This window comes from Dermatophagoides farinae, chromosome 8, assembly GCF_024713945.1.
Source record: "Dermatophagoides farinae isolate YC_2012a chromosome 8, ASM2471394v1, whole genome shotgun sequence".
NCBI classification, from domain to species: domain Eukaryota; kingdom Metazoa; phylum Arthropoda; class Arachnida; order Sarcoptiformes; family Pyroglyphidae; genus Dermatophagoides; species Dermatophagoides farinae.
Window position 1 is genome coordinate 3631660 of NC_134684.1, and position 17666 is coordinate 3649325.

At 30.2% G+C, this 17666-nt stretch overlaps 6 protein-coding genes across 8 annotated transcripts; 2 read left to right on the plus strand and 4 right to left on the minus strand.

The window, feature by feature from the left end:
• Positions 1-203: 203 nt before the first annotated feature.
• LOC124495483 (uncharacterized) lies at positions 204-1844 on the plus strand. 3 transcript variants are annotated; one of them, XM_075733385.1, is made up of 5 exons: positions 238-668; positions 741-837; positions 1050-1167; positions 1244-1438; positions 1516-1844. In XM_075733385.1, the coding sequence occupies exons 4-5, from the start codon at positions 1273-1275 to the stop codon at positions 1770-1772; spliced, it is 423 nt and encodes a 140-aa protein (XP_075589500.1). In that variant the 5' UTR covers positions 238-668; positions 741-837; positions 1050-1167; positions 1244-1272; the 3' UTR covers positions 1773-1844. The 3 variants fall into 3 exon arrangements, with proteins under 3 accessions (XP_075589501.1, XP_075589500.1, XP_075589502.1); XM_075733386.1 differs by lacking the exon at positions 741-837 and having other exon boundaries at positions 204-668; XM_075733387.1 differs by lacking the exon at positions 741-837 and having other exon boundaries at positions 380-487.
• LOC124495482 (BOS complex subunit TMEM147) lies at positions 1815-5835 on the minus strand. Its single transcript, XM_075733384.1, has 4 exons — positions 5592-5835; positions 2512-2703; positions 2260-2453; positions 1815-2172 (listed from the first exon to the last, which is right to left on the minus strand). Exons 2-4 carry the CDS (start codon positions 2586-2588, stop codon positions 1856-1858), a joined length of 588 nt encoding a protein of 195 aa, XP_075589499.1. The 5' UTR covers positions 2589-2703; positions 5592-5835; the 3' UTR covers positions 1815-1855.
• On the plus strand, positions 2702-4824 carry Set8 (SET domain containing 8). Its single transcript, XM_047058864.2, has 2 exons — positions 2702-3871; positions 3941-4824. The coding sequence occupies exons 1-2, from the start codon at positions 3071-3073 to the stop codon at positions 4232-4234; spliced, it is 1095 nt and encodes a 364-aa protein (XP_046914820.1). The 5' UTR covers positions 2702-3070; the 3' UTR covers positions 4235-4824.
• Positions 5836-5845: 10 nt separating the features above from the next.
• Positions 5846-9384, minus strand: Rab3 (RAS oncogene family member Rab3). Its single transcript, XM_075733383.1, has 4 exons — positions 9031-9384; positions 7473-8971; positions 7023-7370; positions 5846-6784 (listed from the first exon to the last, which is right to left on the minus strand). The coding sequence occupies exons 3-4, from the start codon at positions 7358-7360 to the stop codon at positions 6472-6474; spliced, it is 651 nt and encodes a 216-aa protein (XP_075589498.1). The 5' UTR covers positions 7361-7370; positions 7473-8971; positions 9031-9384; the 3' UTR covers positions 5846-6471.
• A 1350-nt stretch (positions 9385-10734) lies between these two features.
• On the minus strand, positions 10735-13262 carry Ddx1 (ATP-dependent RNA helicase Ddx1). The gene is made up of 3 exons (XM_047058858.2): positions 12726-13262; positions 11574-12654; positions 10735-11504 (listed from the first exon to the last, which is right to left on the minus strand). The coding sequence occupies exons 1-3, from the start codon at positions 13089-13091 to the stop codon at positions 10789-10791; spliced, it is 2163 nt and encodes a 720-aa protein (XP_046914814.2). The 5' UTR covers positions 13092-13262; the 3' UTR covers positions 10735-10788.
• Positions 13263-16759: 3497 nt separating this feature from the next.
• Positions 16760-17551, minus strand: LOC124495479 (uncharacterized). Its single transcript, XM_047058870.2, has one exon. The coding sequence runs from the start codon at positions 17520-17522 to the stop codon at positions 16863-16865; it is 660 nt and encodes a 219-aa protein (XP_046914826.2). The 5' UTR covers positions 17523-17551; the 3' UTR covers positions 16760-16862.
• Between the last annotated feature and the right edge of the window lie 115 nt (positions 17552-17666).

Genomic DNA, 17666 nt, shown 5'->3' on the forward strand with positions numbered 1-17666 from the left:
CAAGTGGCTAATTCTAATTCTTATTTTATTTTATTTTATTTTTTTTTTTTTGCTGAATGAAAAATTGAATTTCGGCGACTGATCATCATCATCACAAAGATATATATCTTTAACGTCTCACTTTCTCTTTCTTTCTCTCTCTCTCTCTCTAGATTCAAATGGAAAAAACTTTTTTTTTCTTCTTCTTTTTTGCATTAAACATGTCATGATCACAAAGATATATATCTTTAACGTCTCACTTTCTCTTTCTTTCTCTCTCTCTCTCTCTAGATTCAAATGGAAAAAACTTTTTTTTTCTTCTTCTTTTTTGCATTAAACATGTCATGATCATCATTTGTGTAATATAAATGTGTTATATGATGATGATGATAAATACATGCGTGCCAAACTAAACTTATAACAACGGCGCGATTCGATGAAATCGAAAAAAAAATCCATGTAAAAAAATAAAAAAAAAACTTATTATTCTGACACTTGGACAACTATGGTATGTACCATTATAAATCGCAAATAACAACAACAAAAAAAGTCAACGAAATAAAAATAAAAATTGTCGGAAACACCAAATTTATCGTGCCCAAAATCGAAATCATCGACCAAAAAAAAGAAGAGAAAGAAAGAGTGGATAGAACCAGAAAAAATGTTTAAATAGCCGATTGTTTACCATGGCAAGTACATCTTTGTGATCATCACCATAATAAAAAAAATTATTAATCATTTATTATTTTCAATTGACAAAGAAAAAAAAAACACGAACATGTTTGTTCACGTGCTTCCATAACAAATCTCTCCTGGTATTCATAAATATCATCATTATCACCATTTTGAAAGCTTTGTGTAAGAGTGAATTAAAAAAACAAAACAAAACAAAACAAAAGAAAAGAAAAAAATAAGCAAAAAAAAAACAAGAAAAAAACGACCAAAATATATACTGCTGTTGCCAAAAAAAAAAAAAAAATCCAACAACAGCAACAAAAAACAACAACAAAAATAGTCGACCTGAACTCATTTTTTTTTTGGTTCTTTTTTTCTGATCCTTGCATTTGTAGAAACAAAAAAGTAAGAAAAATAACAGAAAATTCTCCTATCTCTATTGCTCAACTTTTTTACTATCTCTGATGATGGTAAAATTTAATTGAAAAAAAATAGTGAATTCAAATTTGTTAGGTACGTTACGATTAAATTTCTCTAATTAAAAATTTAATCCTTTTTTTCCACTGATTATCATCATCAACAAATTTAGAGAGATCTGCCGCTGAATTATTTTTCATCATGACTTTGAAACGATCATTAAACGATGTAAATGATGATGATGATGGCCATCATCATTATAATCAAGGACCATCATCAACTTTGAAAACATTCGATTCACCATCTAAACGTCAACGTAATAATGTTCAATTATTGCAACAATTTCCATCATATCTAGTCAAAATAAGTAAGTGCTTAAAATGACCTAGAATTTTTTTCATGGATTGACTTTTTTTTTTTTTTTTGCTTCCGAAAATAATTCAGATCCATTCACATCAATGACTATGCATAGAAATGAATCGAAATCTGTACAGATAATGGGCGCTTTGATTTGTCATCAATGTAATAGTCGCGTTATTGGTCACATAAAATGTGATTTTTGTGACCACATAATATGTCATGATTGTCAACAATTATGTCTTAAATGTCATCGATATTTTTGTGGTCTTTGTTCAATCAAAACTTATGATTATTCAAATGAATGTACAAACGTTGCCATTTGTTTCAATTGTAACCAATAATGGATTCATATCAACTTAAATTAATTTGACAATTTGCTTCACTGTAAATAAAAGAACATTTTTTCCATTTAATTGAATTTAAATCATTTTTCATTCACATTTAATATGGCCATTGATGCAATGCTAAATGCCATAACCATACCGGTACGATGAATAATGTTAAATTCAGTGAATGAAATTGCCAATATATAACCGATGATCATGGCCAAATAAAGTTTGTTCGATTTTCGATTCCAATACCATAATAATGAACATAAACAAATATTTTGTACAAGATCAATATTTGCACCACAAGCATCAATCAAATGATGCCAATCAAATTGTAATGATCGAGCATTGATGTAAAAATTGACCAAACGTGTAAATATAGATTCCGTTACCGTCCAACCAAGTGCTGTGCCTAATTTTATATATAATGTTTAATTTAATTAGATTAGAATTTCAATCCACATTTGTACATGCAAGGAAAGAAAGTAGTAGTGCTCACTAAGAATTTTAACCGATGCAACCGATGCTTTTTGATAATGTACCATTGAATAATAAAGGCCAATACAATCGATTAAATGTTCCCAAAATTCTGTTAGATTAACCAGACCGGCTATTATAAGCATCTTACTCATCTGTGTTAATATGTACGATAATGCACCGGTTAATACTCGCATTAATGTTCCATATTCGGATCTGAAATTTGATTTAAAAAAAAATGGGAATACCTGCTATCATTTAGTACTTGACTTACATGACTGAAAACCGATAAAGAATAACTGGCGGACCAAAAGTCAATAGAAGACAATTTACAAAATGATAGAATGTCATATTGCAAGATATATAAGATGATGAAGAGGATTATAATTCGAAAAATAATCAGATGAAATCCAGAGAAAAAAAAACATATGAAAATATTGAAATTGACAAATTGCCGTCATTGAATCTTTGAACAGGAAAAAAATTAATAGTGGTGTGTTTCGATTTAAATTGACGCATGCGTTACATGGTGAATAAAGAAAGAAAAAAACGGTTGAAAACATATATATTTTGGTCAACATCTTAACAAACTTTTTGTTGCAAATGCGCCGCTTGCATTAAAAATAATTTTTTTTTATTGTTTTTCAACCGTATGTTGTGAATTTTTTTTCTCTCTTGTGAGAAAAAAAACTTCATTTTTTTTTTGATTGTTTACATGAAAATATTGGAAAAAATAGAACACGACGATACAATAGATGAGTAAAGAGCTCGTGGCAAATTTCCTTTGTTTTGATCAATCCAATGTTTGCAAATCAAAGATGATTTGAATCGAAATGACATCTTCATCGCCATTGTCATTACACATAACGGTTCCTCATTCGAGGACCATTGTTCGTCATAATCGTCAACGTTTGATCGATGAAATGATTCATGAGATGAAATCCGAAGAAAAAGATGAGGAAAAAGTTGCTGTAAAAATCGAAACACAAGATGAAAATTCACCAATACAGAATTCATCATCGAAAACTGTACATTCATCATCGCACATCATTGTAACAAGAAATGGTACGAAAAAACCTAAACGTCGACGACGATTGTATTCAACAACGAAAACAAAACGATCGTCAAATCGAACAAAAACTAATTTAAATAAAATTAAAAATAACGATGATCAAGAATCAGAGAAAATTCTCAAAAATATTAATGATGATGATGCTTACACTTCAAAATCCACTGATGGTGATGATGAAAACATTGATGTAAAAAGAAACGATAATCTACAACCGAATGGTGTTGTTGATAATGGACATGTGAAAAAATGTGACACTACACTTATAAAGCAAAAATCATCACACAGGATGACCAAACGGCCACCGACAATAACTACGACGAATAATGTGATTACAAATTATTTTCCTATCGTTTCACGACGATTATTAGCCGCAAAACTTAAGGAAGAAGAATATAATCAACGTATTATTGAATGTATTACTAAACAAATTGATCCATTCGACTACTTAGCCATTACTGAATTTCAATCAAAAGGAAAGGCAATCATAGCTAAAGCGCCCATACGAAAAGGTTCATTTATCTGTGAATATAGTGGTGATCTTATCGATTTAGATTCAGCCAAGGTTAGTGATTTATAATGATATATAATGATTTTCATAATAATGATTTTATTAATTTTGTCCTTTTAATAGAAACGTGAACTTAAATATGAACAAAATCAAGCCGGTTGTTATATGTATTATTTTAATTGGAATTCAACAATCTGGTGTGTAGATGCAACTAAACCAACTGGTCGTTTAGGTCGATTAATTAATCATTCAAGAAAATCACCAAATTGTAAAACGAAAATTTTTGAATATCAACAACGTCCACATTTGATATTTATTGCATTACGTGATATTGAACAAGATGAAGAAATTCTTTATGATTATGGTGAACGTGATCCAATGGCAATCAAATCACATCCATGGTTGACCACTACATAATGATTGATAGTGAAATGAAATCATACAAGTCATAGCAGTATTACAATGGTTTTTTTTTTGTTTCACCAACTCATAAAATCATAGAAAACAAAAAATGAATGTATGACAAAGAATCATCAAACATACAACAACATCAAACATTGGCATTCAAAGATAATTTTATTCATTCAAATCTCTCAACATATATAAATATTTACACTTCAATCTAAACATTATCATGTGCCCTTAACATCTTTTTTTTTGTATATAATATTCTGATTACTACTATCCAGTACTCGTTTCATTAATTTTTTTTTCTTCATCATATTCACGCGGTAGTATTATATACTAAATTATATGAATAAATAATAACAGACAGACAGAGAGACAGAGAGAGATAGAGAAAAATTTTTGTATTTTTTTTTTTGCATTAAAATTTTCATTTTGTTTTGTTCAATTTCGACAACGACGACGACAACAACAACAAGAATTTAGTCTGTGTGTGTGCAATGTCGGAATATATCGGAATTTGGCAAAAAAAAAAAAAATTCTTTTTCATTCTTAAATCAAAAACATGTTTTGAAGAATTAATAAAATTTATATTAAATTAATTTCATTTGGGACTATGTTCGTGCGTGTGTGTGTGTGTGTGAAACCTATTTATAATATCCGCGGATTATCATGGAAAATGGACGCGTGTACAAGTTGTTGTTTTTTTTTGGCTTCATGTGTGTGTTGAAATATGAAATGAAAATTTTTTTATCCATTCTCTGATCGATTCTGTTGTTGTTTTGTTGGTATCGAAATGGTGTAAAGTATGATAAATCATAACACACACACACACACACACATATGTGAGTGAATAGGGGGGGGAAAAAACATGAAAATTTGAAACATGTGCAACCGGATAAAATGACATTTATATGTTATTATATAATACATGAAATGAAATAGATGAAAATCTGATCTGATATAAATGACACACACGCACACATACACAAAAAAGTCAGTGATTTTTTTTTCTCATTTTTTTTTTGAATATTCATTTTTTAAAACTTGAAATATTAAAAATTTTTCACATCCTAGTGTGTGTGTGTCTCGTAAAGTTTATCAAATGGATCAATGACAAAAAAAAAATTATCTAGGTTTAAGGTTTTCTTGCTTATTACAAATATAAATAATATATTAAAGATTCTACTATACTACACCATGCACTATGTGTATGTCTTGAGTGGGTGTCAAAGAATTTTTTTTTTTTTTTTTTTGGTCACTGGTTTCTTGTTTCAAGAGAAAAAAAAAACGTTCATATGATCTATGTGTGTGTGTGTGTAGTATAAATGGTTATTTATTCAGTCAAAAAAAAAGAGTCTATACGTACGGATGTTTATATTTCAAAAAAAAAAAAAATTGATGTGGTTGGATTCCGGAAATGGATACATAATGGATGTTTGCTTTCTTTCTTTTTTTTTGGATCAAACGCTATTTTTGATGATGATGATGATAATGATCAAACAAGTTTTCAGAACCGGAAGTTACACATGATTCTTCAGATCAAACAAATGGTAAAATTAGAAGAGAGAAAAAAATCTCAACAAACAAACATAAACATAAACATAAACACATGTGACAGTGAATATACGAATTCGTTCGTCTAATAATTTATTCGACAAAGAGGGTGGATATAGTAAATGTTAAAACGAAAAAAAAAAAAAAATAAAAAAAAATTTCATCATCATCATCATCATTATTATTATTCTTTTTTAGTGGTTGTTGGTAGGTTTTGTTGTTGAATAAATGACAATACAACAATTTGATTATTGATGTTATTCAATGGAATTATTAGAATTTTCTTGGGACGAATATGTACGGGCTTATTTTTTTCCGTTGATCATAATGATGATGATGATGATGATGATGATGGAATTTGAAACGAAACGAAACGAAACGAAAAAATTCATTCTGATGTCAAGGTAAGAAAGATTTATAATAATGGAATTTGGACTTTTCAATGTGTAGGAGGTATGTGTGTGTGTGTGTGTGTGTGTGTGTGTGTGTATGTTGATGATGATGAAAGAAAAAATTTTTAAAACTTTTTTTCGCTAAATAAGTTTTTGTCGTTTTGGTGAATAGAATTTTTTTTTCTTGTTTTTATTTTTGTTTTTGTTTTCTATATGTTTCTGTGTCGGCCATGATGATGATGGACGATAATTATTTGTGGTTGATATTTTGTTTTGTTTTTTGGTTAAATTTTCAAATTCTTAACAATTACAATTCTGATTCTGTGGCATAGGATTTTCGGCCAATCGTGTTCCTTTCGATGCATTCATTACATTTGGATCGGAATCCAAACTTTCGCTCATTTTATCGCATATAATATCCACTAAACGTTCAAATACGGCCTTAACATTAATATTTTCTTTGGCTGATGTTTCAAAAAATTCTAATCCTAATTGATCGGCTAATTGTTTACCACGTTCATATGAAACGACACGTTCATCTTCCATGTCGCATTTATTGCCCACCAATATCACTTGTGCATTATCCCAAGAATATGTTTTTATTTGGGTCACCCTATAAAACAAAAATAAAAAAAAATGGTATAAAGAAATGAAACAAATGAATGAAATTGATTAGTTCACGATCAATATATTTATGAATCAATTGAATCGAATGAAAATAGCCCATTTACATAATTGATTATTAATCAAAATAGTATACTATGACGATATATCGATCATTTGATTCAATTGAATGATTAGATATTTATCAATAATCATTATATCATTAATTATGATTAATATATACTAACCAATCCTGTACGGAATTGAATGATTCTTCATTGGTTACATCATACATTAATATGAATCCCATTGCACCACGATAATAGGCAGTAGTTATCGTACGATAACGTTCCTGTCCGGCTGTATCCCAAATTTGTAATTTAACACGTTTATCCTGGCGAAATACGGTTTTTACTTTGAAATCAATACCGACCGTACTAACAAATGCCGATGTAAATGAATCATCAGCATAACGGAATAGGAATGATGTTTTTCCAACACTGCTATTGCCTATGATCAAAATTTTGAACATATAATCGAAATTTTGATCCACCGTATCTTTTTGCCATTTTTGATCCTGATTCATGATATATTTACTATGTGTGTGTGTGTGTGTGTTAATCATTTAGCAAAAAAAAAAAAAATGAAATTAATCGATAATGAAGAATGAATGAATCAATCAATGACACAGTACTCACTTTTAGCTCTTTAAAGCATTCAATGCTTGATATATATTTTGAGTATTGTGATAAATAAAGTTGATGATGATGATGATGATGATGATTACTCTCTTCAAGTAGATATATTTATAGAAAAAAAACAAGACAAAAATCACGATTTTCTTTGACGAAATTAAATGTAGAAAATGAATGAAGATATTCAGAATGAAACACACGAACACATATTAAATTCTTTCAATTAATCGATGAAAACTTTTTTCATTTTCATTGCAGTGAAAACTTTTTTTCTTCTTCTTCTTCAACCACAAGCTGTTAATAAATTGTCAACCTTTTTTTCAGATTCGGTGTTTTGAATTCGGTGTTATTAATTGATGATGATATCCGATATATCGATAGTGATGATGATGATGATGATGGAACCAAGGAGGAAAAAAATTAACAACTCGGAACAACAACTATAAACCACACACACACACACACACATAAACAAATATAAACAAAAAAAACCGATCCAAATACAAACACAAACACACACACACCCGAATCAAACACACACACACACACACACACACAAAAATTATTCGCTTCCAAATATCAAACACTGGACTTGGAATTACTCTAATTAACTGACTGAAGATAGATTACACCATTGACGACAACGACGAGATTATTATTAAACAATGACGATAACGAAAACGAATGAACGATGAATAATAATGAAAAAAAAGAAGAAAAGAAAAGAATCAGCCGTTCAGGAACTAGGACAACAAAATATGATATTCTATCAAGAATTCCTATCTCACAAATATTTAGAATTGATTATTATTATTGAATTTATACACGGTTGGCTGATGAAAATTGTTCTAAAGACTTGAATATTGGTTGTTGTAGTTCAACAAGGATAAATAATAATAATGAATATTTGTGGAATGAAGAATGAATGACTGATGATGACAATGATGATGATGATGATGATAATAATAAGAATATTCTTGTTCAATGCACAACAAAAGCATAAAAAAAGCAAAGAAAGAAACGAAGAGGTGTGTGTGTGTATGTGTATGTATAGCTTGAATAACGTCCGAATTGAGCTTCCCAAAAAAAAAAAAAAAAAAATGAAAATCCATAAAGTTTCGATTTCAAACAGCATACAGAGTCATCATTCAGTTATTTGGTCGGTCGTTGAGTCCGGATCTAATGATTCGTCGTCGTAATCGTCGTAGTCGTTTAAATACTCAAATACCACTATTACCACGGATTTTAATTCTTAGTTCTATATATCTGGAATATATGGGTAATGTATTTGTTTTTTTTTTTGGCCCAATTTTTTTTCTCGCCGATACATAAATACACACATAGAAAGCAATTGGAACTAAACAGCAGCAGCAGCAGCTGCTATCGTTTGTACAAAGTTTTAGGTATTTTTTTTCCCAATCGTCTTGTTATCTTGTTGTTGTTGTTGTTGTTGGTGATGGTGGTGGTTGTTGTGGTGGTGGTGATGAATACAGAATCGTATACTATATTATGAATTAGTCTTTAGTGCCGAATCAGAATATAGCAATATATATGGACTTACGATTTTTCTAGGATGGATGGATGAATGAATGTAATCGTTGAATCAAAATCAGATGTTGAGTCGACTCTAGTTGATGAATGTGTCTATAATTTAAATTCCGGTTTGAACTTTAACTTTTCAATTAAATTTTATATTCCCACTGTCCATTTGAACAATTTTTTTTTTATTTCTTTTCGTTATTTGTTGTCGTTGTTGTTGTTGTTGTTTACACCGGTTTCTAGAAAATTAAAAAAAAATTCTATTTGTTTAAACCGGAGAGATATAAAATTTTTAAAATAATCGACAAATTTTGTTTGTTCACAATGTATTTAGGTGTGTGTGTATGTGTGTGTGTGTGTGTGTTTAATTTGAATTGAAAACGTCACCATTTATAATATATCATGATGATGATGATGGTGATGGCTTGGACACAGACATCCTTTTAATATATTCATTCACATTTCCTATATATATATATGTTGTTAATGGATCTGTTGTTTTTTTTTTTTTTTTTTTTGCTGCTGGTTACACAGTTGACAAAAACACACACACACACACACACACACACACAGACACTAATTGATATGGCACATATGTATTCAAGGTCTATGATTTTTAATGTATAGATGATTTTATCGTCGAAATTATTATCCACTATTTTGTTGTTCTTGTTTCGAATACATTTAATTGTGCTGTGTGTGTGTGTGTGTGTGTGTGTGTGTGCGCGTTGTTCGAAATTATGATGGACAATTTATGATAATAATAATGATGATGAAGATGATGGTAAATGGTGGACATATATATGTGTAATATTTAAAAAGTAGAAAAAATAAATAAATTTTCCATTATCATTGCAGACGACATTATTCATTCTTCATAATCATCATAATGATGATTATGTAAGTTTCCTGTTATTTTTTTCCATTTTTTTTTTGGTTGGTTTTCAATTTCACTTGTTTTGTTGATTTTCATTCATTCATTCATTCTTTGCTGGCCATTGTTTGTTTGTCGATCGATTGATTTGGTTGTATATTGTTCAAGTATAACAATATACAACCAAAAAAAGAAAATTCTATGCCTGGTTGCCTGGTTGTTTGCATGCAGGTGTATATTTATGCAGGTATCGCGATAAACAATTCGTTCATCTTTTGAATTTATTATTCATCATTCAATGTTGCTTGCTGTTGTTGTTGTTGTTGTCATGAATGACGATGATTTCAATAACAACACACCGATATTATAATTCCAAGCGATCTTCAAGATAATAATAAAAAAAAGTCATCATTGAGTTAATTTGTTAACTAAAAATGAAAAAAAAATGTTAGAATTCTGCAAAAAAAAATAAATAAAAAAAAATAATCAACCTACTACATGTTGGCCGGATGTTACAACAGAATGCAAAGAATCAAATGAACTTTGATTGATCGGATTAGTAAGGAATTTTTTCATCTTTTTCATGAACATTCAGATTAGAAATACAAGAACCATAAATCAATATATATTAATTAGTCAGAAGAAAAATTAATTGGCTGCCTTTTATTGACCAAATTTTTTTTTTCTTAGAATTTGCTAATGATGATGATGATGAAAAGAATCAATGTAAATAAAGATAAAGAATATATCCGTTCACAGATGGATATCAAATTTCTATTCACACAATAATGTCATCGTTAATGTGTCAATAGATATACACTGTTAATAACAAAATATTCAAAGACATAGAAATTTTGAAAAAAAATTTTTTAAATTTTATTTGATTTGAAAAATACAATTTATACATTAATAATAAAGACCAAGATGAACCAGTTGAGCTTTCGATTCGAGATCATATAATTGTTGTACATTGTTGGCCATTTGTGCTACATGATCTTTGTATGTATAACCACCAACATTTGATGATTGTTTAGCTCCATACACTACTTTACCATCAAATTCATTTACTTCTAATTTAAAATCTATACCAATTTCAGATATGATACAGTTTAAATGTTCTTCAATATCGGCCAATAATTGAATTTCATTATACCAAATACAACATCCACCTTGTTCAACTAGTTGAGTGTTCCAGCAATTTTTACCCCTTGTACGACAATTGGCATGATACCAAACTTTTTCCGGTACATTCGATACAAAACTAATGGCCAGACCCATTCGTTCGGCACGGCCAACTCGACCAATTCGATGTAAATAATTGGCCTTATCATCCGGAAGTGTTACTTGTAATACAAAAGGTATGCCAGTAATATCGATACCACGAGCAGCAACATCAGTACAAATTAAAAATTTACATTTTTTCATTTTAAATGTTTCAAGATTAGCTTGTCGTTCTTGTGGTGTTCGATCACTATGTAAACAAACACAGGAATAATCTTTACAAAGTTTAGCTGATTGTTGATTGAAATATGTTTCAAGATTATCGCAATCAAGTTTTGTACGGCAAAAAATAATGGCACAATCAATCTGTAATGTATCGATCGCTTTGATGACATAATCGACTAAATATCAAACAATAATCATAAATTATATGATGATAATAATTTCCAAAATTCATTAAACAAAATTACCTTTTAAAATTTTGACCGCTTCACTCAATGTATCTTTATCCGGATTTTTATAATTTCGTATATCTCTTTCATGAACAGCATCGGTTGTGATTGAATTTCGTAAATTCATCCATGAATTATCTTTACGTGGATCAACACGTACTACAACATGATGTACAGTATCCGGTACAGAATCTTCGCCTTTAAGATCAACCCAGTTCGGAAAAAACATTACTCGTTCAGCCAATTTTTTGACATCGAAATTATGTAACGTAGCTGAACAGACAATCATCTGCAGGCGTTTACCATCGGGAAACATTCGTGGTATACGGCCATGTAATTGAAGTATGGTTTGCATACTTCCCTGTGCAAGGAATGCATCTACTTCATCGATGATGAAGAAACGACATGATTTTAATGATAAATGACCCGAATTGACCAATTCATTTACTCTTCCAATGGTACCAGTGACAATATCGACACCAGCTTGTAATTGATGCATTTGATCTTTGGCACTAAGACCGCCAACCAACAAACATTGACGAATATCACCGGAAAGATATTTTTTAAAATTCACAATACAATTATGTGTTTGTTCGGCCAATTCACGACTTGGTTCAAGAATCAACGCTTTTGGGCTATTATCATTAGCTGAGCTGACTGCAAAACATGTATTATTCACAATTTGATCCGATCCTAATTGGCCAATCCATGTACAACCGAATGGAGCGTTTTGATCGCTCTGAAATTTGGCTTTCAATCCGGCATTTTTGATACAAATACAAGGAAAAAAATGATTCTGTTCACAAAGATGTTGAGCAATCTGAAAAGCAACACCTAAATCTTGTCCATTTTTAGTCCATGAAATTGTACCATAATCCAGATCGATTATATTTCCAATAACATCGAATTTATCACCGAATTTTTCTCCATAATCTTCGAAATTTCGTGCATTACTTTTTTTGGCCGTACCACCATAGCCCCAACCAAAACGATCGGTACCAAGTTCACGAGAACCATTCTCTAATGCCCAACCAACTCGTGCCAGGCCAGGTGAAGTAAATTCTATTTCAAAATAGAATCGATTCTTTTTTCCTCTACACTGATGAATGAATGAAAATGAAAATGTTTGGTTGTAGAAATTAAAACAAAAATACGAAAAAAAACACTTACCTTTTTCACAGCTTTATTCGCTCGCACTCCTTGCCATTGATTGGATACTTTGCTTTGTGCCGAAAGCAAATCAGCTGCCAATGATAGATTTGGATCGATATCATACGGACTAAATAGACAATTATCCGATACTTGTGATTTATCCGATTTTGATTTTGCATTCAATGTTTCCCATACAATCTGAATGACAGGCAAACAAAAAGCACCGGTTTTTCCAGAACCAGTTTCGGCTGCCATCAAAACATCACCACCGCCAAGTATCAATGGAATGGCTTCAGCTTGAATATTGGTAGGTAAAAGCCAATCGATTTCTTCCAAAGATTTACCTATCTCGGGCATGATGCCCATTTCTTCGAAAGCTGTCATTTTTGTTTTCAATTAATTAATTAATTTGAATAAAAAAATTAATCAGAGAAAAAAAAACTAGAAATAATTGATTTGAAATAAAATCTCAACTCAATCCACATGCAACAATATTTTTTGTTTGCAATAAAAATCAACAATCAACAACACTGTTCAGAAAGTACGTAAATGTTTGAATTGAATGGTCTTTATTCATTAATTATTACACAGAGAGGAAAGTGAGCAGGGTAAACTGCAAGATTGAGTGCTAAAAACCCTCCAAATTTGCAGGTTACTATCCATGCTCACAGGCTACGCTTCTTATTATGAGGTTACACTGCATCGTTGCAATGTAAACTGCATACTTGCAGGTTATTTTGCAGGCTAAACTGCAAATTTGCGGGTTATTTTGCAGGATAAACTGCAAAGTTGCGGGTTATTTTGCAGGCTAAACTGCAAAGTTGCATATTAACCTCCACCAAAGAATGGTAAATACACTTTCTAATTGGAGCTTAACCTCCAATTTTGAATTTCATTTTAAATCAAATTTAGAATTTAATTGATAAATTCTAAAAAATAAATTTTTAAATCATAAAATATCAAAATATCACTTCACAAATGAATAACAAACAACCCATTATGGGAATAATCTTTGATTCATTCATTTTCAATGTAATTTTACAATTTTATGATTGTTGTTGTTTTAGTTGCCAAATATTATCGGATATTTTTTGTTTTTTTTGAGTTTTTATTCGTAATTTTAAAGTTATGATTTATCTCGTAAAAGAATTCACCTACATCACAATTAATCTTCAAAAAAGAAAAAATAAAAGATCTATCTGGTTGAACAATCGTTTGCAAATGATCATGGTAATACACATATAACCATTTTCATAAAAATTCTGATATTTATTGCATCGATGGTGAGGAACTGTTCAATTGGTTATGAAAATGACTTACAAGAATGCAAAAAACTACTGAAACGTTGAATGCTGATAATTTTATATGATAATTAAACAAAGATTGCTCTCAAGTAACATCAAGTAATCTATCTTTGGAAACTAGCTGCTTGGCAGTAAATTACAAATGAGATGACCGAGTACAAAAATCATTTTAAAAAAATTTAATCTATTAGAGAACAATTTTTCCAACAAGAAGAGTTTTCAAAACAAAATCAAAAATGAATTGACAAATCAATTCAACGAATCAATGGATCAATTCAACACTAAGAATCAATTGATGATTACGCCTTTATGGAAAAAAAAATCTTTTGCCAAAGCTTTATTTGAAACTAAAAAATACAATGTTCCAACTGAACATCTTTGTATCATAAAGTCAAATTCGTGAAAAACATTCACCCTATGTTTACCAAAAAAGATCTGCCTGATATGATTTTAAACCAAAATGATGAAATTCGTCAAGTAATTGATGATCCAAAGGAATTGTTCAAAATTATATTTGTTAAAAATGATTGAAACATGCAATTGCCCTGGCTACACCGAATTGTGGTAATTGTGAATAAGCAATGGAAAAATCTTTATTGATTACAATGTCTATACTATTGCAAATTATGTCTCAGTTACCCAATGCTATTGATGCCTTTGTTTTGGAAAAAAATGTTTTTAGAAATGAACAAGTGTGTGTCAAATGAGTTGGCCCAAATCATTTTAGTGCTAAATGTCTTCAATCGTCATTCTCTTGCATAAATTGTAAATGGAAGAATCCATCAAAACTAATGGGTAGCAACGAATCATAATGCATTAAGCAAATCATGTCCAACTAATTGTGTTTTAACAAATAATATGAAAAAATGAATCGTTTATGGAAATAATTTCAAGATTGCAATTTTTCAGATTAAATAATTATTTTTTATTGGTTTTTCATTGTATATTATAGATTATCAATAATATAGATAGATAAATGATTAAATAATTCAATAATTTGTAACAGTCGTTTTATATAATTCCCGGTCTGGTCGGGTATCCGGGCTTCTGAAGGGGATATTTTCTGTTTACGAAGTTTATCCATCCTAATTAAAAAAGAAAAAATTGTCTAAGTTCGCGCCAACAAATTTTCCAAACTATCATGTTTGTCACAACCAAGTTAATATTGTTGGCTCAGTTGCAAGCTAATCGAATGGTCATTATGGCCTCGAGACATTTTACCCTTTCACCTTTCAAAATGTAAGCTATGCTCCGCCTTGTAAAATGGTTGTTTAACTTTAACAGTTCATTTTGATGGTTATCAAAATGAACAAACATGCTTGCAAGCATTTTGCTTGACGGTTGGAAAAAATATTTTACATTTGGTCTTTGTGCAAAAATGCTCGTTTTTTTTCTCAAGCTTCGTCACTCGTCTTGTTCATTTTTTCATTGCTGATTTCGGACAATTTTTGGTGAAATGATCATGAAATTCTCAATTTTATCGGGTTATAATGATTATTTGGTACTGACTTTGTTCCATCACAAATGTTAACCAATATTTCGGGTATGTCTCATTTTATGATATTTCACTAACTTTCCATTTCTAGTTTTACTGATTTCTCATTGACATGAGAAAAATTCATAGCTATTTGGTAAGTTTGGTTATTATACTTGATAACGTTATGTTTTTTTAGGTTTGTTTCTGAAATTCGATTTTTCATCATGTTAGATATTGATTTGGCGGTTTCAGTCTTCAGTGGCATCAGATTCAAGAAAAGCTCGGTAATGTTCAACTTTAAGTTAGGAATAGGATAGAATAGGCTAGGTTTAGGAACATGATCTGAGCTTTTTCCTATTGGATTTGGTGCTAGTTGAAGTTTTGAAACCAATGAAGCAATTGACAAACATGATTAATTTTCGAAGATTCACGAAATGAAACACATAGTTGAAAGTGGTAATGGTAAGCAAATGAATGAATTGATTGACCGAAAAAACTAATATTTATTTCCATTTAGGTGAACATTTTGGAAATTGAATCTGGAATCAAGCCAGTTGGAGAAATCAGTGATCATGGTATGTAAATTGTTCAATTGATTACCCAAACTAACAACTATTTTCTTGACTCGTTTTCTAGATTCATTTTGGAAAAGGACAACGGAATGCACATTACGATAGATTTTTATTTACATGGTATGTGATTCTTGATTGAAATGATTGAAATAACTAACGAATTTCTTTATTTAAGATCGACAACTAGTCTTGGATCATAAAGATTGGATTGGCGAACATATGCTCATGGTCATTGGTTAATTTATAAATGGATCAATATGGACAAGACGAAAATTGGATCGTATAATTTGGTTTTTTAATTATTGTCATCATTGCTTTATTAATTTAATATTAATTTTGAATAAAATTTTTTAATCCTAATATGGGGGTAAAATTAATGAAGTGAATGGGGGGTAAAATGAATTCAAATTTGGAGGGTAAACTGCAGGGTTAACAAAACTTCAAATTTGGAGGGTATATATGGTGAAGCGTTCATATACAATGTTACATAAGCTGCAAGTTTGCAGGGTAAACTGCAGGGTTAACAAAAATGCAAATTTGGAGGGCATATAAACTGCAAATTTGCAGTTTAAGTTACATTTTATATGAACGGTCCCTTCATTTCAGGGTAAACTGCAAATTTGCATTTTTGTTAACCCTGCAGGGTACCCTGCTTACTTTTGGCTCTGTGTATGGAATTATTTCGGGCACAAGAATGGATTATTGGACACAAATATTGAATCAAACCACATTCATTGTTCATAGTTAATTAAATAATAATGGCAGTTATTAGATTATTAAATTAATTGAAGTGAATATACACTTATGGTTTAATATTATGGTTATTATTTAATTCTTGTGGAACAATGTTCTGGAAATGCAATCCACCCGAAGCCATAATAGTATAATGGCGGCGACATTTGCGTGTAGATTTCTCAAAAAATTGGGAACAAATTTTTGCAAGTCCTTCAACTTGTTCATATAAATCGTTGAATGCTCTCGGTGGACAAATAGCATTGATATTGGAAACCAAACATTGTAGATATGTGTTTTTGAATTCACAGCAAACTTGTTGAGCAGGTGCAATCGAATCATAATCTTCATCATCTTTATCGTCTTTATCATCTTTATCATATTTTGTTTTCTTAAAATCATAACGAATTCGACTTTTTTCACGGAATCTTGCAATACAAAGATCATGAATCAAGTCTTTATATTGTTGACATTGATCATTTGGATTTGAGTCATTGCCATTTTTCAAAACTTCGTGCATCAACTGTCTCATCGACAATTCTTGCGTTAGTGGTGTTTTTTCCGTTGATAATACATCATCATCAGCGTAGAATAGATTAGCATTATTGTCATCATCGGTATCGATGTAATCTGGATCATGTGGTTTTTGGTTCAAAGTTAATGAATAACATAAGTTATAGCCAATAAGGATGACCATAAAAACTAAAACATGTTGATGATTCAAAGTCATGATGATCGATGAATTGATTGTTTACAAACCATATACTATCATTTCATGGATTGATGTTTTTTTATATATAAAAAAAACTGTAGGAAGTTAATCTGATGTTTAAAATAAATTTCGAAGAAAATTTTGGTTGCCAATACAATGTTG